The 25,906-nt window shown below is 38.3% G+C and overlaps 1 protein-coding gene across 2 annotated transcripts; it reads left to right on the top strand.

Annotated features, from left to right (window-relative positions):
• Positions 1-1,157: 1,157 nt before the first annotated feature.
• On the top strand, positions 1,158-22,208 carry VCAM1 (vascular cell adhesion molecule 1). 2 transcript variants are annotated; one of them, XM_030326836.1, is made up of 9 exons: positions 1,161-1,366; positions 1,896-2,171; positions 4,394-4,714; positions 5,973-6,239; positions 9,605-9,880; positions 14,673-14,993; positions 15,875-16,141; positions 17,649-17,915; positions 21,157-22,208. In XM_030326836.1, the coding sequence occupies exons 1-9, from the start codon at positions 1,276-1,278 to the stop codon at positions 21,315-21,317; spliced, it is 2,247 nt and encodes a 748-aa protein (XP_030182696.1). In that variant the 5' UTR covers positions 1,161-1,275; the 3' UTR covers positions 21,318-22,208. The 2 variants fall into 2 exon arrangements, with proteins under 2 accessions (XP_030182697.1, XP_030182696.1); XM_030326837.1 differs by lacking the exon at positions 17,649-17,915 and having other exon boundaries at positions 1,158-1,366.
• Positions 22,209-25,906: the final 3,698 nt, after the last annotated feature.

Here is a 25,906-nt window from a genome sequence, read left to right on the forward strand (position 1 = left end):
TATCTATTATTGTACTTTTGTTGGATCTGCTAAGAGCAAAACCATGCATTAGATGCTGGGAAGGCAGAGGTTGATACAATGATGTACAAAAACTGCTCCCAAGCATTAAAGGAACTGATGGTCCAGTAGAGGAGGTAGACAAGTATGTATATAATACAAGGAAGTGGCTATTCCGGTTTCTTTTTGATTAACAAGCATTTTGCAAAGACTTGAGCTATGTGTGTTCAAGGCTAAAGCAGTCATTTTAAAAATAGCTTCAAAAAATAATTTCACTGGACAGGGTGCTATGGGGTGGGAAGGGCATAAAATTGGTTATCATCACCTCCCATATAATAAAAACAAATTATTTGTCACGTTTTAACTGTGTCTGTGGTCCAGTGCAAGAGATTTACCACTTCGGATGAATTCCATACATTTGCATTTAAGTCTGAGAAGGACTTTCCATTACCAGGCAGTTGAACCAAAGGATTGGTAACTTATCTGAAACAAGAGGGAAAAATGATTTCTCTTGCTTTTAGTAGTATTCCTTTACTTTCCACTCAAGAAAATCATTTCAGAAAGTTGATATTTGTTGTTGAAAGAATTATTTTATGAATATTTTATGAATAGAAAGTATAAAACTAAGAAGTAATGCTGTCTCCCTTTTAAAAAATAGCTCACAAAAGATAGGACCTTTTCCTTTTTCTTGTGAGAGAAAAAATTAGACCTTACTTTGGAATTTGCAACTACGTCTTAATGGAGAAAAAAATCAGTTCACATGATGTAGTGGTTACTTAGCCACTTCAAAGTCAAGAGTAAAATTTACTATTCTCTCTCTCCCCCTTTCTTTCTGCCTGCTTGTCTATTTCTCCCCTTTCTGTCTCTGTTGCCCTCCCTTTCTCTCTCTGGCTTTTTCTTTATTCTGAAATGAGCATTATTCTGAAATGCACATTACCTTGCAAAGATACCCTTCTGGACTGAAAACGAGAAAAAGCTTTAATTTTATCACCTTGGAAGTGTTTCAGTTTTCTGTGGCAGAGAGAGTAGCTTTAGCAATGAGAGCAAATGAAGGGGTTAAAACTGGACTTGGCTGGGTGTCAGTGAAACTTTTTTTCTGGCTCTGCTCCGGGTTTCCCCTTGAAGGGATTTCCCTCCGCCTCTGTGCCTCTGCAACAAGACCCTTTATAAAGAGCAGACTTTCTATTTCACTCCTCACTGAGCCTCACTGGCTTTAGGAGCTAAAGCCTCTTCCAGGGCATTTTCAGGTGGGACAGAAAGAAGAGTTTGGGGACCATCATGTTCTCATCACAGCGACAACTAAAAATGCCTAGGAAGATGTTTGTGATCTTTGGAGCTTCAAATATACTTTGGATGGTGTTTACAGTTTGTAAGTTCTTCTCTTTGATCTGTTTCAAATGCTCACATTCCATTTCAGCCCTGATTTTGGCTTCAGTCAGTTTTGCTATGGTAGTAAAGAAAGGCACTAGGATTTTTAAGCAGTGGAAAAACTTAATTTAACATAACATGTAATGTGCTATTGAGTATTGCTATGTACCATTGTATTGTCATAGTTGGAGCTGCAAATTGATGTTTTTCAGATATATGTTTCCAATGTCAAGTAAATAATTGGATTTATCTCTAGTAAGGTCTATCTCTTCAGTTTCCTGTACTTGATAATGATCTTAAGCTTACCAAATAACAAAATAATTTTGAAAAATGGGCATCAAGGTTGGAACTGACACTTCTCCAAGATTCTAACACCTTTGGCAGTGACTCCAATTATTTTTGGCTTCTTGCAGTTAGTTTAAAATTTAGGAAACAGATCAGCCAGACTGTATTTTGGACATTATACTAGGACAGAGAAGAGGGAGTAGAATACTAAACAAAGTTTGCTTTTCTCTTTTTTGCCTTCACAGCTCAAGCTTTTAAAATAGAGACCTTCCCTGAAAACAAAATTGTTGCTCAGATTGGTGATGTCGTTTCACTGACTTGCAGGACAACAGGCTGTGAGCCCCCATCTTTCTCTTGGAGAACCCATTTAGATAGTCCACTGAATGGGCAGGTGAGAAATGAGGGGTCCAATTCCACGCTGACCATGGATCCCGTTGGTTTCAGGAATGAATACTCTTACCTGTGCACAGCGATTTGCGGATCTGAGAAACGGGAAAAAGGGATTCAGGTGGAGATTTACTGTGAGTACTACAGAGAATCTTTGATTTTCTCTTAATTTTGCTTTAAGTTAAGTTTCTTTAATGGATAGTTTTAAAAGAAAAAACATCAAAGGATATTCATGTACAGATTCTTGGCTAGAGGACATACTGCACCAAGAAAGTTAGAGGCAGCTGAATCTAGCTCTAGAAAAGGAACCCACACCTTGGTCTTTATTCTAACTGCCACAAACATAGTGACCGTGGGTAAGACACAACCTCTGGGTTTTTCTTTTCTTAGCCATAAAATGAAGCTCTCTGAAGTTTTTTAATTGTATTTTTCAGCAATTTCTATTTGATTATATCCTCACATGTTTACTTGGTCATACATCCAAATGATTTATGAATTCCGTTCTTCAGGGATTTTCCACTTATTTCTTCTTACACAATTTTGTGCTTAAAATCAGCTTAAGTAGGAGATCTATAATTTAGTAATAGGCTTCAGTACAAGTTTTCCCTTTGACATAAGAAAAGTATCCGCAAACATTTCACTCATTTGACTTTGGTATAGATAAATTTAGGAGGGTTGTTTTTGTTTTTGTTTTTGTTGCCATTAAGCCTTAATGCTCAACCACTCAACCTCAGGATAATTTGTGTAATGGATTAGAGTTACCTGATGCATGTTAATAAACACCCCTACGTTGCCATTCTACCAAACTGCATCTCAGTCCATTCTCAATCCAGCGTATAAAGTTAGCAAGAGGAGTTAAAAACCAACCTGAAATAAAAATCTTGCCTTTGGTTGCTGACGACTACTCTTTCAGAAAAACAAACAAAACCAAACCAAACCCTGGAAACCTTTATGGCCGTCTCTTCATGAAGATCCCATCTGATTATCTTATAATTATTTTTGTTCCCTTCTGCTATGGCGGAGCTCAGTTTTGCCCAGTATCTGTAATTGATTCTTCAGTAAGCCCCATGTGTTGCTAATGTGGCCCAAGAAACTGTGCTTGGCCGGCTGCTTTCAATTATGCTGGTTGTACATGCATTGTTTGTGCAGCCTCCTGAGCTCCTTGAAAGGCCCCCTTATGTAAATACAGGGGAAAGTAACAAGTTCTTGTATTACCTGACAGCAAACCATGTGGGTTATGGGCACATTTCTTACAGAACAGGAGGGATAGAAATTATTGGTGGAAAAATTAAAAATACTGGTTCTTTCACCCAGCAAAGCATTTCCGATTGCTTTGCCTTTGCTCTCAAGTATCAAATAGTTGAAGATTTAAAAAAGAGAAATAAAGACGCTTCTGGCTTTAATTATCTTTCTGGAGGTTTTTTTCCTTCAAAAATATCTGGCTCTCGTTATGTTGAACAATCGTGTCTCCATTCCACATTTGATTGTAATATTCTCCAGAGCTGGGACCTTTGTGTCCTTATTACACAGAGTCCTGAATCCAGCCGATGTGTTACCATCATGACAGTTTGTAATGAAAAGGTAGCCCTTGCAAAGGAAGCAACGGCTGACTGAAATAGCATGTTCCCTTGGCACTGAAAGGTTCAAGTGGTGTGCTGGTTAGGACATTGAGTTAAGCATTTCAAGAGGCAAATCTGCCTTCCAGAATTTAAATATTGCACCTTCCTGGTGGATGAATTCTGGTCAGAGGCATTATTTTCAGAAGCCAATTATTTAACGTTGCTCTTTTCCTTTCTTAGCATGTGTTGCTCAATAACTGTTCTTTGCCATGACATTCTGAGCCTCAGTTTTCTTATCTATAAAGTGGACTTATCTCTGCTCTAAGAGAATGTGGTATAATGTAAATCTTCAGTAGCAGTACAGAATAATAAAAGTACTGAGTTTAAATCCCAGACTTGCCATTTCTGAGCTGTGTGGCCTCAGGCAAGTTATGCAAATGTGCTAAGGCTATGTTTTCATACCTGTGAAATGTGGTCTCTATGTGTTAGAGTTAAAATAAAATCCTTTATATTTAATGACTAGCACAGTGATGGGCATATGTAAGTATTCAATAAACATCAATTTCTTCTCTCTTCTTTTACTCTAATAATATGCAACCCTTAGTACATGCAGGCTCACAGCTGAAGAACTCTCTAAAGGGTGAACCCACCCCAAACCATGAAAGGCTATTTAAACAATGAATTAAGACTGTATTAACAGAAACATTAGACTTGGTTTGCATTGCATTGAATCAGTCAAAGACATTATATTACATGAACCGAAAGCCTGCTCATGTGTATTTGTTTGACCTTTGCAGCTTTCCCTAAGGACCCAGAGATCCATCTGAGTGGCCCCCTGGAAGTTGGGAAGCCAGTCACAGTGACATGCTTGGTCCCTGATGTTTATCCATTTGACAGGCTGGAGATGAATTTGCTGAAAGGCAACCATCTCTTACAGAATAAGGACTTTGTAGAACCTATGGAAAGAAAGTCCCTGGAAACCAAGAGTTTGGAGGTAACCTTCACTCCTACCAATGAAGATATTGGGAAAGCTCTTGTTTGCCAAGCGAAATTACACATTGATGAAATTGACTTTAAGCCCAAAGAAAGGGAGACTACGAAAAAACTGCAAGTCTACAGTAAGTACTTGGGTGATGTAGTCTCGTCTTTATGGGAATTCAGTCTTGGATGTATACAGCATCAAACTTAGCAGCTAAAGTCAGGAAGGCATTTGTTTATAGTTTTTACTCCATTTTTATTCATTGAGAGCACAGTATTTGCCAACAGGATAATTCAGTGAAAAGAGCATTGAATTTGGATTGGGAAGACTTCTGGCTCCATTAACTGTGTGAACTTGGGTTGCTTAATTTTTTTATTTCCCAGTCTATCAAAGGAGAGTAATAATACCACCTGGGTAGTATGTAGTAGGCTCAGAAGATAAAATGTTTTAAATTATAAGTTCTTGTAACATACCTTGAAATATTAAGTTATAGAGATTTTACAAGGTGAGCGCTTGTTCTGTGTGTGTGTGTGTGTGTGTATACACACATATGCATGTGCTCACACACACATATATATGCATTGGGCAGGAGAGTGGAGATGATTACCTTCACATTCGCTGAAACTGTGGGGGACTTGAGGCAAGCTTGTAGTCCCAGAATTGTGTAGGAGTGGACTCACTGTACTCTGTTCTAGACCCAAATGCTGTGTTTTTCTTTGCACACTACATTTAAAAGGAGTACTGTCAACTATAGCATGTTTAGCTGAAAGAGAATGAGATGGGAAGGCATTTATCAATATTTTGAAAAGAGTAGTCAAGACAGGGGATATTTTTCCTAGAGAATACAAAACTGGGAAAAGAGAGCTATCATTAAGTATTTGAAAGACAGTGGAAAAGGGATTTGATTTATTCTGTAACGGTGAAGGACTGAACTATGGCCACTGCATGAAATTTACTTACAAAGAGGAAGGTTTCAGCTCAATTGTTCTAGTAACTAGAGCTGTTCCCAAATCAAAAGGACTGCTTTTTAAGGCAGTGATTCCCTCAAGCAGAAGTGTTGACACCAACTTATATGAGCACTTGTCAAGTATTCTAAGATAGGACTGCTACCTTATCTGGGAGATTGAACCACATTATTCTAAGGGTCTTTCTTAATTTCTGAGTACCTAGGGCCCTCTGAAAACACCAAACACCAAAAAAAGTACCTCAATCAGATTAGTCAGAAATTGGATCGACTGACTTTTGTAACCACACAGTACTAATTTTACACTAATTTGGCAGATTAAGTTTGTCAAATTTGTGAAAGCATGTAAATACAGACTTGCAGAGAAATACGTTATCCTTGTGGGATCAAGATGATGCCTAGCAGTTACTAATGTTGTGCCCTGCCTTTTCAGTCTCACCCAAGAACACAGTTATCTCTGTGAATCCCTCCACAAGGCTGCAGGAAGGTGGTTCTGTGACAATGACATGCTCCAGTGAAGGTCTACCAGCTCCACAGATTTTCTGGAGCAAAAAATTAGATAATGGGAATCTACAGCTCCTTTCTGGGAACTCAACTCTCACTTTAATTGCTATGAGGACAGAAGATTCTGGAATTTATGTGTGTGAAGGAGTCAATCAAGTTGGGAAAAATGGAAAAGAGGTGGAATTAATTGTTCAAGGTAAGTAATCTGTGAAAAATGAATGGTAAATGTGCCTTGATTGGGGTTTGTGCAATAGTGAAACAGCTTCAATGCCACAATCGCTTCCTTAGGTTTTATTGATGACCCATCTGATGTCATGTACTTTAGCACAATTGTATGTTCATCTTGCTCAGACTTCTCAGAAGTCTTTCCTCCCATGGCTCTGCTTTTCTGATTCTTTTCCATCTCTCACCATTCCTTCCCTGCTTCCTTCTTTGGCTTTCTCTTTTCCTCCCGCCCCTTGAATATTAGTATTCTCAGGTTACCACATCTGTCCTCATCTCTACTCACTCTGGACTCTTAGTATTTGGGCCACCATACTCTGCTTACTCCTAAATTCATGTTGCCATTCCATATCACCAAATCCTGTCCATTCTTCCTCAGAATAATCCTTAGAATTTGAGCTCTTTTTTTTTTTTCAACCCTCTTGCCACTGCCTTAATTTATCACCTCTGACTTGGACTCTTGCAAGATGTTTTTAAATAACGGCATTCATTGAACACCAGCTGTATGCTAGGCACTTTACATATGTTAGCTATAATCTTCAAAAATCAACTAAACAGTAGGTATTTTATACTCATTTTATAGATGAGAGCATATTGTCTCATAGAAATTAATAGAGGCTCCTACAGATCATACACCTGATATTTGCTGGGAATTCTACTTTCCACTTTATCTATGTTGTCTTCCTAGCCTTTACCACTACCTTATGAGGTGAATAAAAACTGGGGTTAAGCATAGTTCATAATTTGCCTAGGTCAGATCACTCGCTAGTGGCATTGACTGTGATTTTAATACAAGCCCATTTTAATCTAAAACTCCATGACTTTTCAACTAAATAGCTAAATTGTCTTCAAATGGTCATCCTGCTATCATTCTGACCTCAAGACAATCAATCCTGTGCAATGCTACCAGAGTATATACCTCAAACAAAAAAAGTGCTCATTATATATGACTTCAACCAAGCCCTAACTGCATGTAAATAAAAATTCACATTTAAAATAAAACTCTTTATAATCTGGTCAGAAACTACCTTTATAGCTTCGGTGGTGTCCATGTTGTTCCTTCTGCCTGGAGCACCATTCCTTCACCTGGCAAAGTCGTAGCCATTCTTCAAGACAAAGTTCATGTCAGCCTTCCAATTCCAGATTGTGTTAGGCAAATCTGGCTATTCCTTCCTTTTTCTACATTCAACACTTCTTATCGAAGTTTATGTACCTCTGTTAGGTCAGCATACATTAATTAAGAGCCCTTGTCCAAGAATCCAAGAATTGTGCTTGGTGCTGTGGGGGCAGACATGAAAAAGTTATGGTGGCTGCCCTTGAAGAGCTTATAATGTAGGGAGGAAAGGCAGGCATGTAAGTGATAATTTAAACATACTTTAGTAAGAGCCAAAATAATGTATTTATTTAAATGTGGCTTTCCATTAAACTTTAAGTCAAGAATCGTGTGCATGTGTGTGTGTATTTTAATATTTGGGTGTCTGCCACAAAATAGGTGCCCGGTATATGCCAGTTGCATAAACTATAAACATGAGCAACGCAAAATTTTAAAATATGAAAATATGATCTAAACGTGATGATTAAAAAAAATAAAATTGGAACTCACCATCAATAGATTAACTTAGTTGGGTGTTAGGTTACCATTCTCAAGAGACCAAGAAAGTATTACACTAATAAAATCATATGCAACTAATCACCCATCCTGGAAAAATTCCACCCATAATAAATTAGATCCCATTTCAGTGTGAAAAGAAAATGCCCTGTGGGGTTAGGGAGGGTTGTTTTGAATTTTGCAACACAGGATACTAACCACCTTAAGTACTGAAGAGAGAATGGAACTTTGAAAAGACCTTTCAGTGACCTAAGAACTACTCCACAGGGGAAAAGTGTTCGCCTGGTAATATACGCAGCCACTGGAAAAAAAATGGTCTGAGAACACTTCACAGGCAGGAAGTGGGTCTATTTTCAAGTTCCCTTTTCTCACACTAGCATATGAGGAATTCAGAAACTCTGCTTATTGTTCTCGGTGATCTTTTTCAAAATCTAATAGCATATCAGTGTATTGAGGTAATTTGAGGAAAGCCTTTTTTGGAAGATACTACAATGTCACAGTGAGACAAACCAAACAGAAGAATAACTTCTCTTGGCACAGATGAGAACCTTGCAAAATGTGGTGTATTTGGATGACTTCTATGTTGAGAATTCTTTCCTCCCTCTCCAGTCTGCTACTTACAGGAACAATTTTACTGATTTTCTGTGGAGTCTCAACTGTCACTCTCGGGATTGTCCAAACACTCCCAGTTTCTTCAGGGAACAGGGAGTGGAGATTTGAAATTCCCTTTCTCCCCAGACAGGAAGGATCCCAACGCAGACTGTGTGTCCAGCAGGGATAGGACTGGCAGCCAAAGAGCTTTTGTGGATATTTGAGACATAGGACTCTGCCCTCCGATCTCAGTTTTCAACCCCTGAATTAATTCAAAGTAGTTTTGTATTTCATCAAATTCTAGAGGTGGTTTGTGTGTCATTTTCATGTTTAGATTTTGGCTTTGCTCTCAATGTGATTCTGTGTGCTTTCAATGGTATAACTATATTGTTGGCACAGAAACTCTAAGCACAGGTCCATTATGGCTATGGCATCTAATCAGAAGACATATTTTTGTAGCTGCTTTCACAACCTCTCTTAGATCTTGTTTTATCTCCTAGTGAGGATGATTTGATTCAGTTGTTGAAGCAACTGAAAAGCTAGGGTCTCAAATCAGACCCACCTGGCTTCAAGTCCTAGTTTTGCCACTGCAAACTAGATAAAGTTATCTAGCATTTCTGAGCCTAGGTTTCCTTAAGGAGAAAGAAGAGGAGGAAGAGGATGGGAGAAGGAAGAGGAAGAAGAAGAGGAAAAGAAAGAGAAGCAGCAACAGGAAGTGAAAGAGAAGAATTAATGGTAGCATTTCATGAAGTTGTGAGGATTAAATGAGATAATATATGCAGAGTGGCTTACACAATGCTTATACACTAGAACCTCTTAAATTATTTGCCGTTGTCCACTACTGCAGGGATTTGATAAACTACAATTGAGCAGAGACTGAATTAGTGTCGTGAAAAGATGTCAGCTTCTGTCCTAACAAGTCTTAATCCACATTCATTCTGTTAAATGAATGACTCAATGAACTCTTGTGGGTTCATTCTTTAAAAATGCCTTTCAGGATCGTCCCAAGGTAGAAAGGAGTGATATTTTCTTACACAGCTGTTAGCTGTAAAGAGATGAGAAAAAAAGACCATATATCGGAATGTGGTGAAGGAAGAAAAGAATCTTACCTTCTTTTTGTCTTGTTCTTTTTCCTCCAGAGAAACCATTCACTGTTGAGATCTCCCCCGGGCCCCAGATTGTTGCTCAGATTGGTGACTCAGTTGTGTTGACATGTGGTGTCACAGGCTGTGAGTCCCCATCTTTCACTTGGAGAACCCAGGTAGACAGCCCTCTGAGTGGGAAGGTGAAGACTGAAGGGAGCAAGTCCACGCTGACCCTGAGTCCTGTGGGTTTTGAGAATGAACATTCTTATCTGTGCACCGTAACCTGTGGCCGTAAGAAAGTGGAAAAGGGAATTAAAGTGGACCTCTACTGTAAGTGGTTTTCGGAATTGTTCGCTGTTTTTTTTTCCCCTCAATTCTATTGAAAGAAACAGAATGCAAGTATGATATACAATGCGATCCATGTATTTAGAAAGGGAACTTAGCATTGTGAATTGTTCCTAAATCTCTGGACCGGAATTTTTGATGCAACCGAATTGCCTAAATCTTAAGTATATATTATGTATGTACACAGCATCCACAGTCCTTACTTTGTGTTTTGTCAATACTCTTGTCGTCATGCACTTGAACACACTCCATGTTCACTGCTTCCCATCGCCTGTGTGTATAGGGGGTATTCCAGAGGTGACAGTGAGCAAGGAGAGGAGTCAAGGCCCATTCATATGACTGCCCAGCTCTTTGAACAGAGAGTGAGGCCCAAGCCTACTGTTTTGAAGGCACATTTGGAAAGTTGATTGGCAGGATGGGAAAAAATGAGGCAGTGGGGAGCAAGACAAAGCCAAAAATGAAAATAGGTAGTAATATTGGCCATAGGGAATGGCCCGTGGCAGCAGCTCAGATGAAAAGCAGAGCCAGGACTTAGCACGAGATCTTTTTTTTTTTTTTTTTTTTATATGAAGTTTATTGACAAATTGGTTTCCATACAACACCCAGTGCTCATCCCAAAAGGTGCCCTCCTCAATACCCATCACCCACCCGCCCCTCCCTCCCACCCCCCATCAACCCTCAGTTTGTTCTCAGTTTTTAACAGTCTCTTATGCTTTGGCTCTCTCCCACTCTAACGTCCTTTTTTTTTTTTTTTTTTTTTTTTTTTCCTTCCCCTCCCCCATGGGTTCCTGTTAAGTTTCTCAGGATCCACATAAGAGTGAAACCATATGGTATCTGTCTTTCTCTGTATGGCTTATTTCACTTAGCATCACACTCTCCAGTTCCATCCACGTTGCTACAAAAGGCCATATTTCATTTTTTCTCATTGCCATGTAGTATTCCATTGTGTATATAAACCACAATTTCTTTATCCATTCATCAGTTGATGGACATTTAGGCTCTTTCCATAATTTGGCTATTGTTGAGAGTGCTGCTATGAACATTGGGGTACAAGTGCCCCTATGCATCAGTACTCCTGTATCCCTTGGATAAATTCCTAGCAGTGCTATTGCTGGGTCATAGGGTAGGTCTATTTTTAATTTTCTGAGGAACCTCCACACTGCTTTCCAGAGCGGCTGCACCAATTTGCATTCCCACCAACAGTGCAAGAGGGTTCCCGTTTCTCCACATCCTCTCCAGCATCTATAGTCTCCTGATTTGTTCATTTTGGCCACTCTGACTGGCGTGAGGTGATACCTGAGTGTGGTTTTGATTTGTATTTCCCTGATAAGGAGCGACGCTGAACATCTTTTCATGTGCCTGTTGGCCATCTGGATGTCTTCTTTAGAGAAGTGTCTATTCATGCTTTCTGCCCATTTCTTCACTGGGTTATTTGTTTTTCGGGTGTGGAGTTTGGTGAGCTCTTTATAGATTTTAGATACTAGCCCTTTGTCCGATATGTCATTTGCAAATATCTTTTCCCATTCCGTTGGTTGCCTTTTAGTTTTGTTGGTTGTTTCCTTTGCTGTGCAGAAGCTTTTTATCTTCATAAGGTCCCAGTAATTCACTTTTGCTTTTAATTCCCTTGCCTTTGGGGATGTGTCAAGTAAGAGATTGCTACGGCTGAGGTCAGAGAGGTCTTTTCCTGCTTTCTCCTCTAAGGTTCTGATGGTTTCCTGTCTCACATTTAGGTCCTTTATCCATTTTGAGTTTATTTTTGTAAATGGTGTGAGAAAGTGGTCTAGTTTCAACCTTCTGCATGTTGCTGTCCAGTTCTCCCAGCACCATTTGTTAAAGAGGCTGTCTTTTTTCCATTGGATGTTCTTTCCTGCTTTGTCAAAGATGAGTTGGCCATATGTTTGTGGGTCTAGTTCTGGGGTTTCTATTCTATTCCATTGGTCTGTGTGTCTGTTTTTGTGCCAATACCATGCTGTCTTGATGATGACAGCTTTGTAGTAGAGGCTGAAGTCTGGGATTGTGATGCCTCCTGCTTTGGTCTTCTTCTTCAAAATTCCTTTGGCTATTCGGGGCCTTTTGTGGTTCCATATGAATTTTAGGATTGCTTGTTCTAGTTTCGAGAAGAATGCTGGTGCAATTTTGATTGGGATTGCATTGAATGTGTAGATAGCTTTGGGTAGTATTGACATTTTGACAATATTTATTTTTCCAATCCATGAGCAGGGAATGTCTTTCCATTTCTTTAAATCTTCTTCAATTGCCTTCATAAGCTTTCTATAGTTTTCAGCATACAGATCCTTTACATCTTTGGTTAGATTTATTCCTAGGTATTTTATGCTTCTTGGTGCAATTGTAAATGGGATCAGTTTCTTTATTTGTCTTTCTGTTGCTTCATTGTTAGTGTATAAGAATGCAACTGATTTCTGGACATTGATTTTGTATCCTGCAACTTTGCTGAATTCATGTATCAGTTCTAGCAGACTTTTGGTGGAGTCTATCGGATTTTCCATGTATAATATCATGTCATCTGCAAAAAGCGAAAGCTTGACTTCATCTTTGCCAATTTTGATGCCTTTGATTTCCTTTTGTTGTCTGATTGCTGATGCTAGAACTTCCAGCACTATGTTAAACAACAACGGTGAGAGTGGGCATCCCTGTCGTGTTCCTGATCTCAGGGAAAAAGCTCTCAGTTTTTCCCCGTTGAGGATGATGTTAGCTGTGGGCTTTTCATAAATGGCTTTTATGATCTTTAAGTATGTTCCTTCTATCCCGACTTTCTCAAGGGTTTTTATTAAGAAAGGGTGCTGGATTTTGTCAAAGGCCTTTTCTGCATCGATTGACAGGATCATATGGTTCTTCTCTTTTTTTTTGTTAATGTGATGTATCACGTTGATTGATTTGCGAATGTTGAACCAGCCCTGCATCCCAGGAATGAATCCCACTTGATCATGGTGAATAATTCTTTTTATATGCTGTTGAATTCGATTTGCTAGTATCTTATTGAGAATTTTGGCATCCATATTCATCAGGGATATTGGCCTGTAGTTCTCTTTTTTTACTGGGTCTCTGTCTGGTTTAGGAATCAAAGTAATACTGGCTTCATAGAATGAGTCTGGAAGTTTTCCTTCCCTTTCTATTTCTTGGAATAGCTTGAGAAGGATAGGTATTATCTCTGCTTTAAACGTCTGGTAGAACTCCCCTGGGAAGCCATCTGGTCCTGGACTCTTATTTGTTGGGAGATTTTTGATAACCGATTCAATTTCTTCGCTGGTTATGGGTCTGTTCAAGCTTTCTATTTCCTCCTGATTGAGTTTTGGAAGAGTGTGGGTGTTTAGGAATTTGTCCATTTCTTCCAGGTTGTCCAATTTGTTGGCATATAATTTTTCATAGTATTCCCTGATAATTGTTTGTATCTCTGAGGGATTGGTTGTAATAATTCCATTTTCATTCATGATTTTATCTATTTGGGTCATCTCCAGCACGAGATCTTAATACTGATTTACACTACATACACCCACCACACTCTTTCTTGCTGTTCCTGTCACCTTAATGAAGAGCCTTTACAACCTCGAACCTCTATGAATTTGACATTGCTAGAATTCTTCATTGTATAATGAATGAGGGACAAAATATTCAAAGTGCTCTGAAAATTGATTACGTTGAGAGAGTTATTCTGGCTTGTGTTATTCAGCAGAATTCAAGAGAAAAATAGAACATTCTCTACCAGAAAGCCTGCCCAAACTTGTGTTACCTATCAGGATTTTGTTCAGCATGAGTTAGAGTATGTCTGTAAAGGGATTTGAATGTCTCAAAATAAGGGTGAATTTTGTTGTGTTATCATATTACCTGGAGTCCAAGATCTGCTGATGTAGGCACATTCCCAGCAGAAATGAGAACCAGCAGTACAGTCTTACTGCAATATGGAAATAGGTGAGAATGTATCACTTTAACAGCATTTTGCATAAGAAAAAAACTTTTTAGCATTGCTCTTGCTCTTGATAACTATTTTAGTCTTATTTTTATTGGTTGGCCTAAGATGCATTATACATATTATTCAGAATGTCAAGCTCATAGTTTTTTGTTAACTGCAAGTATTGCCTGAGAAATACTTAAAATTTGGTATCTACACTTGGCCATTGGAAATGAAAATGTCTAAATTGAGAACTGCACTGTGGGTCTTATTTGATACCCAGAGGCTTCACAGCTCTCTGGGTTTCAAGCTCAGAGAGATATGGGTTCTGATCTCAACTCAGTGACTTAACATAGATATGATGCCTAATGATGGTCTCTGAGCTTCTATCAGGTTTGTAAGTTTTCCTAGCTGTAAAATAAGTTCTTTGTAAGTTTTCCCACCTGTAAAATATGTTCACTAATACCTATTTTATCAGGCTGTTTTGAAGACTGAGGTAATAAATATTAAGGGATTAACCCATAGTTAACATTCAATACAGCATGGGAAATAAACATTTAAAATACATAGCTAGAAATAAGATGGTGGAAACTCATGTTCCTTGAAAAAGATCAGTCCAGGCTGTCAGAAAGACTGCATCACTAAGAAGAGAAAAATAGGAAGTATATTTATTTCTTGATTAATTCAAGTGCTAAGTATTTTTGTTTATATTTAATATCACAAATGTTTATACTTGATGGCATTATTTATACATTGGTGATCATTCTATCCCACGTGAGTTAAAAATGTCATTTTGAGACCCTTGCATTTAATAGTTACATTTTCCTTTGAATGTCACATATAAACATCCGTTTTCTATGATATTTGCAGCATTCCCTAGAGATCCAGAGATTGAGATGAGTGGTCTGCCAGTGAATGGAAACCCGGTGACTGTAAGCTGCCGGGTTCCTAATGTGTATCCTTCTGACCGGCTGGAGATTGAATTACTTAAGGGGGAGAGTATTATAGGGAATAAAAATTTTCTGGAGAACATAGACAAGAAGTATCTAGAGACTGAGAGTTTGGACATGACCTTCATCCCCACCACTGAAGATACTGGAACCGTTCTTGTTTGTCTGGCTAAATTACATATTGATGAAATGGAATTTGAACCCAAACAAAGGCAGAGTACACAGACACTTTATGTTAATGGTAAGTACATGTGTGATGTATCCGCACCTGAATATGGGTTTCTTATCATGTTTGCCGGGCAATAGTTAACATGAGGTTAATAGTTAAAACCTCTGTGGAAAAAAAAAAAATAACTGGAAAAGAAATTTTAAAATAATTATAACAAACCACTCCCAACACTTCAGACAGCAGTCATTTTTTATCTCATGATTCTATGAGCTGGCAATTCGAGAAAGTTTCATCTGCTCACTGTGGTACCAGATGAACTCACTCATGCATTTTCAGTCATTGGCAGGTCAGCAGGGCATGGCTGGTCCCAGATGGACTCACTCATATATCTGGGGCCTCTCTGGGGGTTCTGGGCCTCCCTTTCTCCACGTGCTATTTCATCCTGAAGGAAAGGAGCACAGGCTTAGTCACCACAGTGCAGCATTTTGAAAGAGTGATAATGAAAGGAGGCCTTTGAGACTCAAGCCTAGAAGTCCTATGGTGTTACTTCTTCCATGGTACATTGGTCAGAGTGAGTCACAAGGCCAGCCAGGTTCAAGGGGTGGAAAAATAAACTCCACCTTCTCGCAGGAGAGTCAAATAATTTCTGGTCATGTTTAACGTACCATAAATGTTGATACACACTATCAGTGATCATCCATTCTTAGGTAGTCAGGGACTTTCTACAGAACTTATTTCTATTAGAAAATACCCATGCTGGGTTCATATTCTACTCTCTATCATTCTATACTTGCTTAAGTAAATGGGGACAGAAATCCTCCTTTGGTAAGGGTATCAACATTAATAAACTGTTCCAATCCATTGAACCATAGCTCAGTTTTGCCACATTATTAAAACTTTTTTGGAGCTCAAGGTATAAAGGGTCAAGCTGACAAGTGTTCCTGCCTTTTCAGTTGCCCCCAGGGATACAACCGTCTTCGTCAGCCCCTCCTCCATCCTGGAGGAAGGTAGTTCTGTGAATATGACATGCTCCAGCAATGGCCTTCCAGCTCCAAAAATCCTCTGGAGCAGGCAGCTAAACAATGGGCATCTACAGCCTCTTTCTGAAAATTCAACTCTCACCTTAACTTCTACAAAAATGGAAGACTCTGGTGTTTATGTGTGTGAAGGGATTAACCAGGCTGGAATAGACAGAAAAGAAGTCGAATTAATTATCCAAGGTAAGTAAAACATGATTAATGAGTTATTTTCACTAGTATTATTTTGGTTGTCACCGGTTTTCAACAAAGCCCTCTCTGAAACCAACACTTTTACTAAAAACATATATTGAGGGTTTTGAAGAGCCCATGGCGTTTTCTATGCTTGGAAATTTCCTGGAATGGAACTTCCTCATAAACAATTCCACGTCAGTTATCCTAAAATGCTTTTAACCTCCAGCGGAATGCTGGCTGTGGGAACGGTGCCAGGAGTTTCTAATACCGGCACCGGTTATGGTGTGAAATAAGGGTAGGAAGAGGTATGCATGTATTTGGAAATTAGCTAAGGTTAAAGCCACCATATGTACTGAATTGGACTCTGAGTGGTAATCTCACAAGGCACATACTAGTATTTGCTTAGAAGCCCAAGAAGGCACGTAAGCCTTTTGTAAATTTTGAGGTTGAGTAGCAGTGACCATGCCCTCTGGTTCATCAACTTTGGGCATACAAGTTCCTTTTTTTTTTTTTTTTTTTCCTTCCTGGAGCTGTCATTTCCTGTCTTATTCCTTGGTATTATTTTCACTAAGGCATTAGTGACTTTCTTGTTACCTCACCTCGGTGATCATTTGTATTTTAAAGAAACGACCTTGGAAGGAAGGGCAATGCACAACTTTAAAGAAAGTCTTTAGGATAGATGTCATGGTACTACAGCTCTTGTCGGGGAAAGAATCTCAAATCAAGTCACAAAAATAGATGGAAATCTCACTTATAAAATGGTGATATGATACCTTCTTCCATGGGCTGTGTATTAATAGCGATGTTGTACTTTAAATACTTAGCCCAGTGCCTGGCACCTAGTGAATAATAGTCGTGGTTGTTAGAATAGTAAGAAAGCCATCTCTGTACAACTTGATCCAGGAAAATCCAACCCAAACTCAGAAGCCTGTAAAGACTTTTTACTTCAAGGAAAAACTGCACAACATTGTCACAAAAAAAAATTTTTTTTCACATTTGAATTCTATTGCTGTTTATCAAACACCATTTTTTGACTAGTCTGGGTAAAGAATTAGATTTAGGGACATGAGAGAAGTATAGACGTGTATTCTCTCGTTAAAAACATGGCCATTTATGTGGGCACCTCGGTGGCTTAGTAGATTAAAGGTCTGACTTTGGCTGAGGTCATGATCTCGAGGGTCGTGGGTTCAAGCCCTGCATCAGGCTCTGTGCTGACAGCTCAGGGCCTGGAGCCTGCTTTGGTTTCTGTGTCTCCTTCTCTCTCTGCCCCTCCCCTGCTTGCACTCTGCCTCTCTGTCTCAAAAATAAACAAACATCCAAAATAAATAAATTAAAGACACGGTCATTTACAAAAAAAACAGTCAATGCTTGACTTCTTTGCTTGCCTCTGTAAACACTTAATGCAAACAGTAAGCACAAATAGTTCCTTGACAGCTAATTGTTGCTGTCATTAAATTAATATGGAATTGGTTTATATTTCACCCAGTCAGAGGTGCATTTTAAATTCTCTTTACAGTTGCTCCGAAAGACATACAACTTACAGCTTTTCCTTCTGAGAGTGTCAAGGAAGGAGACACTGTTATTATCTCCTGTACATGTGGAAATGTTCCCAAAACTTGGATAATCCTGAAGAAAAAAGCAGAGACGGGAGACACAGTGCTACAGTCCAGAGATGGTGCATATACCATCCACAAGGTCCAGTTAGAGGACGCTGGAGTGTACGAATGTGAATCTAAAAATGAGGTTGGCTTGCAATTAAGAAGTTTAACCCTTGATGTTAAAGGTTAGTTAGAGTTTTGTTTTTATTTTTTGATTATTTTTTACAGTAGTCAGAGGTTAGATGGATTGTAAAGATTTTCTAGGATTAGGTGAATGAGTTGGCAAAATGGACCTGAATTCCATGTTGATTGTGGTTTTTGCTCAGTGTTTCCTAAAATAATCATGCACAGCTGCCCTATCCTATGGAGTTTAGCCAGGAAGTTGACATTAGTCATTAGTGAGTACAGAATTCCCATTTGCTTTTCTCAGAGTTGACAATTCATCATTGGTCTCTGAAGTCTTGCGTTTCCTAAGCATTTAAACATACTTCGAAAACCTTTCCCTGGAGGTTATAAGGAAACTAAAGTAGGATTGGCACATGGAAGACAAAAGTTTCTATCCAGATTCTTGTCACTCCTATCACAAGAGAACGCTATTCTCTGGACATGGAGTAACTATGTATTTTCTGGATTGACTCCCTTCAAGATAACAATTAAGAGTGCCAATCTTGATGTTGAACAACATAAGAGAATCTCTAGACTATAGAATTGCCTTCTTAAAGATCCAAGCCCTTGTCCATCCTACCCTATTCTGATAGTGGGTGGGGGTGCAGAGCAACAGCCTCAGCAGAGAAACTTCGGGGGCCCTTTCATTTCCTACCCCCTCTTGTGAATGCCTGGTAGGATCTGCTGATCTTAATGGTGAAAGCAGAATATGTTAGCCTGTACTAATTAGTCTCCATGCCTTGTGTGCTAATGAGTTCTCACTGTGTGTTGGGAGCCAGGCTTGGAGCAAACAAATGCAAGTCTTGGAGCCTGTGGCACTTGGCTATCAGAGTTTGCAACCACGGGTCAGTGTGAAGAAAATTTGAACTTAGGTCAGAAAATGGGTAAAATTGTTGCTCATCTGGCCAAATTTCTCGACATTTCAAGGCTTACCATATGTTTTCTGTTGTCACAGTACCATAACAATACATCTATCTAGAAGTGTTAAAGAATGGGAAAATACCATGATTACCTGTAAAACTTATAGTCATCCACCTGCAGTGATTATCCTGAAAAGAGTTGATCTGGCCAAAGAAATTACCATGTGCTCAAAGAATGGAACATTTGCCTTGTGTCATGTCACTCAAAATGACACGGGGGTGTATGTAATCAGTGCTTGTAATGAGGTTGGGGATGATTCTGGATGGATTGAGATCTCAGTTATGAGTAGGATGAAGTCCACTCATTCCTATTTCTTTTAATCTTTGATGCCTCTAGTCCACTTTTAATTAAGCCTAGCCCTGGAAACTTAGACTCCTAACATTTTTGTGATTCTGTTTGTAGTTAATGATTCTCTTTTAAAGACATATCAAAGCGCTTTCTCTACTTTTTAACTCTCTCTCACACCTTGTCTTTTCTAATTGCTTTATTAAATTAGTGACTTACATATTTGCCATTTTTCACTCATTACTTACATGAACTATCCAAGCACTTTAGGCACTCAGCTAAGAAATTCAGGCCCCCAAACTATGGTTTAAAGTAACTGCAAATGAATGAAGACAAAAATTTGACATTTTTCCTTGGTATTTGAATTAGCTTACCTTTCTGTGTAGCTGCGTTTTAAAATTAATTTTGTTTTGGCTTGAATGTATTCCAGTGATATAGGAATGGTTGGGAGTCTTTAGGATTTTCAGTGTTTATACAGCTAATGAAAATAGTGTTTGAAGGTTGCCCTGGTAACCGACTCAACAGCAAATTTGTGTTTGACTGCAGATGCCTCAAGGAAAAACTAAAAGCAAAAGATAATATTTATTAAGTTGAAAAGAAAACAATAGGAGTATAAATACCATTGTCCATCATATTGTCAATATTGATGCCTAACCATAGTTATGATAATGGACATCCCATTAAAATACTATACTTTGACTAGTTCTACTCTAATAGGGAAAAGTAGAAAAATGAGGCAGTTATCATTATATTTAGGGCTAAGTGCTTTTATCATCAATAATTTGAAAAGATCAACTTCTCATCATCTGATTATCATGATCCTGTTCTACTTAGTTGACCTCCAGTGATTAGAAACTTCTAGAAGGAATGTGGTAATCGCCAAAGTCAGATTTCTTCAAAGACAGGAAACATACATGCTACTTTAAGAAATTTAATACTTGTGAGGTCATATGATTCCAGGCAAACATTAGTATAGATAGAGATGAGCCTCTAGTAAATTTCACTCTATCTTCCTCAGATGTTCTTATAAGGTTAAGTGTTAAATAGTATTGCAGTGATCACATGATTTTTAGTAGACTAGAAAGTAGTAATTTTTGCTTTTGTAAACTATTACCTTCTGTATCTAATTACAACGCAATGACAAAGTGACAGCATGTAGAAAGAAATGCATTACTATTCAAAAAATATTTATTGGGTATCAACTACTCCAAGCAATGGGTCATTTACTACCTATTCAGTGGTGGACTAAAAAGAAATTGATAGGTGGTCTTATGTAACCTATAGACCAAAGTTAATAGATAATCATACAAATAAATGTATAATTACAAGCAGTGATAAGAACTATGAGAAGGAAATTGCAATGAGTTGTAAAAGTATATCAGGGTTCCTAATTTAAGCTGGGGAAGATGTGGGTCAGAGAATGCTCTGAGTAAGTAATATTCAAACTAAATATACTATTCAAAAAACTTAAGTTTATCAAGAGATGATATAAATGCTGAAGATGAATAACATATATTAAGATGTCCTACTTCAGAGATACAAAACATAAAGTTTTTTATATATCTCTGGAAAAGCCGTCAGCAAGAATTTTTTTTTTTTTTTTTTTTTTACTATCACATATGCTGTTTGACTATAATGATTACACTTTAGATGTTACAAAGATTTTCTTGGAGAACTGGTTAATTATTTCAGTTCATGGTCATCACAGTCCTAGTTCTTCAATAGATTTTTGTATTTTCCAAAGCAAACACTCCTCTCCAATTCTTGCTTTTGTAAAAGAGTCCTAGAATGTCATGCTCTTGTTTCCATTCTACAATTGAACCTGATTCTATTTGGATGCAACAACTGTCGTCTTAGACCCATCATGGCCATAGCAACAGCCAACTGAGTATTTGGATAATTGAAAGAAGTGTGTATTTGGTTCCTGTTAGCCCTTATCACTGCTTTGATTCATTCCTATTAAGAGAACTAGTTGTACTGTTAGAATAAAATATATAACTATCAAAAAATCTTTTTGAACTAGACATTAATTGCATCCATTTTGTTATTTTCCAGGAAGAGGAAATTACCAGGACTATTTTTCTCCTGAACTTCTCGTGCTCTATTGTTCATCTTCCTTAATAATACCAGCCATTGGAATGATCATTTACTTTGCTAGAAGAGCCAACATGAAAGGGTCATACAGTCTTGTAGAAGCACAGAAATCAAAGGTGTAGCTAATGTTTGAAATGTTCAACCAGAGCCACTATTTATCAGTCCACATTCTTAATACTGCTCATCATTCCATGAGAAAAACAACAAGCTCAGAGTCCAGACTTCCCTGAATGTAGTGACTTCTTGGAAAGAAATGGCTTCCTGTGTCCCATGCTGTGAGCAAGAGGCCAGAGGAAGACTTTCTGCCTAAAAAATAGGCACTACCATTGAGATGTGTTGACTGGAGTAGTTCCTTGATGTGTATATACAATAACATGATGTGTACATATGTAAAATAAAATTATGCCATAGCAAGATGGCTTGGAATAGCAGCCCTCTGTAGTCAGATCTTCAAAGTAATTTAATAGTGTTGCCTGGGCTGATTGTTATAACTGAATGCATCTTAAGAAAATTTAACATTAATATTGACTGGCAGCTGACCTATGTCACCTTTTTAATATTTTCTTTTCCTTAACAAAATTTTATTTCCATAAACTTGATTGATAATAACTTCATGTTTTGTAAAGATGCCAAGCTTTTATCTTTTTATAGGCAAATGATAAACCAGGAGGGCACTGGGTTCACTTTCAGGTACTAAACACTTCAACCTATGGTATAATGGTTGACTGGATTTCTCTGGATGGTACTTGCATGGTACGGAAATGTTTTAGGATGTTTATCAGACTCTTGTGTAACTTTTCTGATGTGGTCTAAAAATGCAACGTCTTTTGATTTTCTTTTGTAAATGTTTAGAATTTTTTTTTGTACAGTAAAGTGATAATATCTGGAATTGGAAGAATTGCGTGTTTATTTACTGTAAACTGTCACGTTTAATCATGGTGTTTAAAATGCCAAGTTCCAAAAGTATAGAGTTCAAACCCATAGAGATAATAAAAGATTGCACTTGAAGTACACTCCTCAGACTACTTCTATCAGAATCATTATGGGAACTTGATAAAAATTCAAGTATTTTAAGACATGCTATCCTGTTGAAGTTAAATGTCTCATTTTGTGTCCTTGGGATCTGAAATGAAATTTTTTTGCAATTAAAAAAAACGGAATACACAAAAAGAGTGAATGCAGATGAATGTGCACATGTCAAAGGGTGACAAGCAAACACGTATGTACGTACCACTACGACCAAGAGATGGAGCATTACTATTCCCACCAGAGCCCATCTGGTCACTCATGCAGAGAAGTCAAGTCAGTTGTCTTCACGGGCCTTCTAATAAAGAGCTGTCTGTAAACCTTGTTTATTTTCCAGAAGGATGCCTAACTATGACCTGAGACTTCACTGAACCCCAGCCCTTGTCAGTAGCCCAGGCCACTTATAAAATCCCTTTAGGAAGAGTTGGATTATCTACTCCAGAAGTTCAATAATGACCTGGGGAAAAGACAGTGATTCTTTCTCCCTTAGAGACCAGAGAGGTCCCACCTCCTCTTCCTGATCTTGTTTGTGAGCATTTTTAAAGGCAAGTGGCAGAAATGAGATCAAAGATAGGTAAGGAAGACAGGTCTTACACCTTGAGAGTAGGTGCCAGATCTTTGGGAAGAAGGGAATTTTTCATCTGACTCCTGGTCTCTGAAGTAGGTGTGGTTTGTATTAGACACTACTTCCAACTTTTTTCTGGCTGACTGGCTGACAGTGAAGCATCGAAGGCAACTGCCAGGGCTTTTCCTCTCAAGTAGATATCCTTCCTATTGTCTATAAATCTGAATTTGAACTAACTCATTCATTTGCCTAATATTCTGGTGAGAAGGAAGCAAACGGTTGATTTGGGGAGGTACATAAGCACTTTCAGGATATTGGCAAACTTTCATTTCCCTCATAATATTTCATAGTCTGATTGTCTTAGAAATAGGTTCAAATCTGACTTTTGGTAGTATTGGTTCTCAGCAACCAGAACATTCTTTGAATTTCCGAGACTGGCAAGGTTGCCATCTCTTACACTGATACCGTGATAGTCAAACCAAGACTAATTAACAGGTTGAAAAAAAAATCAGGACAGTTCACCTCTGATAACCATACCATCATCTTTCCTGCTCTAGGTGAATGACATAGGGAAATTATGAAGTAGAACTGAAGATAATTTACAAATAAAGGTAGGGACTACTTTGAGGTCCCTACCAGCTCTCAAGCACAATGGTTCTTTGAAAATTTACGTGTGCCTTGGGTAATTTTTTGTCACTTCTTTTAGAGACTCTTTTTGTATTAAGCTAAACAAAGACCTAGGGATCTTCTTTTTATCTTTTACTTGCTCAACTTTAACAGAACTAGAGACCAAAAACAAATGTTTAAATTAATCCCAACATTAGGAAGTAGTTTCTGCAAAGATTTTATAATAGTCACTCTTCCCTGCAAAGAGGAAAGGGACATTTGTAATGTCTTTTGAAATACCTTTTATTTTAGCCATAATGATAATGAAAATTTCACTCCTGAAAAAAAAAAATGTATGCGGTGGCTTTTCAAGCTTTGCTGCTATTGAAAAAATAATTAATTTCTCTCAACAGACTAATCTTTAAGTCTTACTTGAGAAAAGTACAATGAATTGACTGGAACTCAGTGTTCCATTCTCTTGTCACTGGCAGGGACTCTTGGGGGTATTGTAAAGAAAAGAAAAGGTTGATTCAGTGATTGAAAAGCAATAGTTCAGAGGCACCTGGGTGGCTCAGTCTATTGGGTCTCTGATTTGATTTTGGCTCAGGTCACAATCTCACGGTGCATGGATTTGAGCCCCACATTGGGCTCCACTCTAGCAGTGTGGAACCTGCTTGAGATTCTCTCTCTCCCTCTCTCTGCCCCTCCCCTCCAAAATAAATAAATAAACTTTAAAACAAGAAACAGCAGTGGTGCAATCCTGAAAAGAATGAGCAGATGACACCAACTTGTGGGGCAAAGGCTAGAAGGTGAATCAGTCCTACTTTGAATTGTGTTGTGAAGAAATTCAACTCACCTTCTCAAATGAACGTTTCAGTCTGTGAAAAGGATGTTTAAAATCACAGTTTGTACTTAAGAATGCTATTACTATCTTTCTTTAGTCCAACTTGCATGCAACTAAAATTTATTTAAGTACCAGGACATTGAATACAACCATGCTGAAAACCCAAAAGAAGCGGTAGTAAATACAGAATTTCAAACGCATGGCAAAAACGAACTTTAATGCTCCTGCTCAGGTCATATTTACTATTTAGATATTTAGAAATAGTCACGTAAAACCCACTTAAAAAGCAGCAGATTCAAGGAGTGGTTTTTCATAGAAGTTTCTGTCATTGTTTTGTCAAGGTGTGTGGATATTTTCTACGTTGCCATGAAAATCACTTTATGCTCCCGGGCAGAAAACTGAACAAACAAGTTCATTTTTCCCTTGCTACAATCTCATAAGGGCCTGCTTCTCCTTATTTGTTTGAGTTCCTCCTATTTAAGTGGTCTAGTCATTTCAGAGTTAACCCTTAGTTTTCCACTTGCATGATCTATGGTGGTGTTCTAGTAGTATTTCCCAAACTCTCTTCATCATGAGAATTTCATAAGGAACTGTAAATACACAGAGTCAAGGGCTCTATCCCAGACCTACTGAATTAGAATCTTCAAAGTAAGACCTGAAAAATCCAAATTTTTAATTAATATCCCTGATGATTCTTATGTCTGTATCTGGGAAACATTCTTCGAATAAAACTATTTAGCTATTCAGTAGGTTTTCATTCCCAGAAAGCATTGACTGAACCCTGAATTTTTGGAAGAGTTTCTCCAATCTGCAACCATTTTTCTCACCTTTTCTGGAAACTTGGTCTATCATTCAAACACTTTTCCTGTCTTCAGCCTCCTACTCTACTAGCTCCTATAAGAGTCCAATCTCTTCCACCTTGAAAAAAAAAGCTAACAAAAATTTATTTCTTAATCCTGTATCTCCTGCTAGGCACAGCCTTATTTCACCTCTTTTTTTTCACAGCAAGATCCTAGAAGGGATAACCATCTAGCTCTCTCAATCCCTGTGCAACAAACTCTTATCTGGCTTTTGAATCTGCTCCTATCAAAGTCAGTACTAATCTCTTCACTGATATAATGGGGGTAATTTTGAAATAAGAAACCAGCATGTTTTTATTTCTAATGATCTCTAATTCCTACTTGTCCCAGGGCTTCCCCTCTCAACAATTTCTTGTTTGTGGAGACAGAACCTAGGTGAGAAGAATGAATTTTCAGTTTCAAATTTCAAGCCAGGTTTATCTGAATCCACAGGAAGACCATGGTTTTAGAAGGCAGACTATGTAGAGAAAGTAAAGCACTTTCCTGCATTCCAAAAATTCCCCTAACACAGCAAGAGCTTATAGTGTGTAGAAGACAGAGGATGGAAGGTAAGCCCAAGGCACACAGTTGGGGGGAAGTCTGTCCTAGAGCGGAGAGGAGGAACCAAGAAAGGAATGGCAAGATATTGGACACAAATATCCTCGCCACTTTCTGCTTTGGGGTCAAATATTATAGGAGGATCACTGCAGCAGAATCACTCAAATAAGAGTGCAAGAAAGAGGGAAGCATAAGGGTTAAGATCTCCCTTCCCCCGAGGTTCTCACAGAAGACGGGTTCAGCATTCTCTCATGAGGTGTGGGAGCAGAAGAG

Source organism: Lynx canadensis, chromosome C1 (genome assembly GCF_007474595.2).
Source record: "Lynx canadensis isolate LIC74 chromosome C1, mLynCan4.pri.v2, whole genome shotgun sequence".
Lineage (NCBI taxonomy): Eukaryota > Metazoa > Chordata > Mammalia > Carnivora > Felidae > Lynx > Lynx canadensis.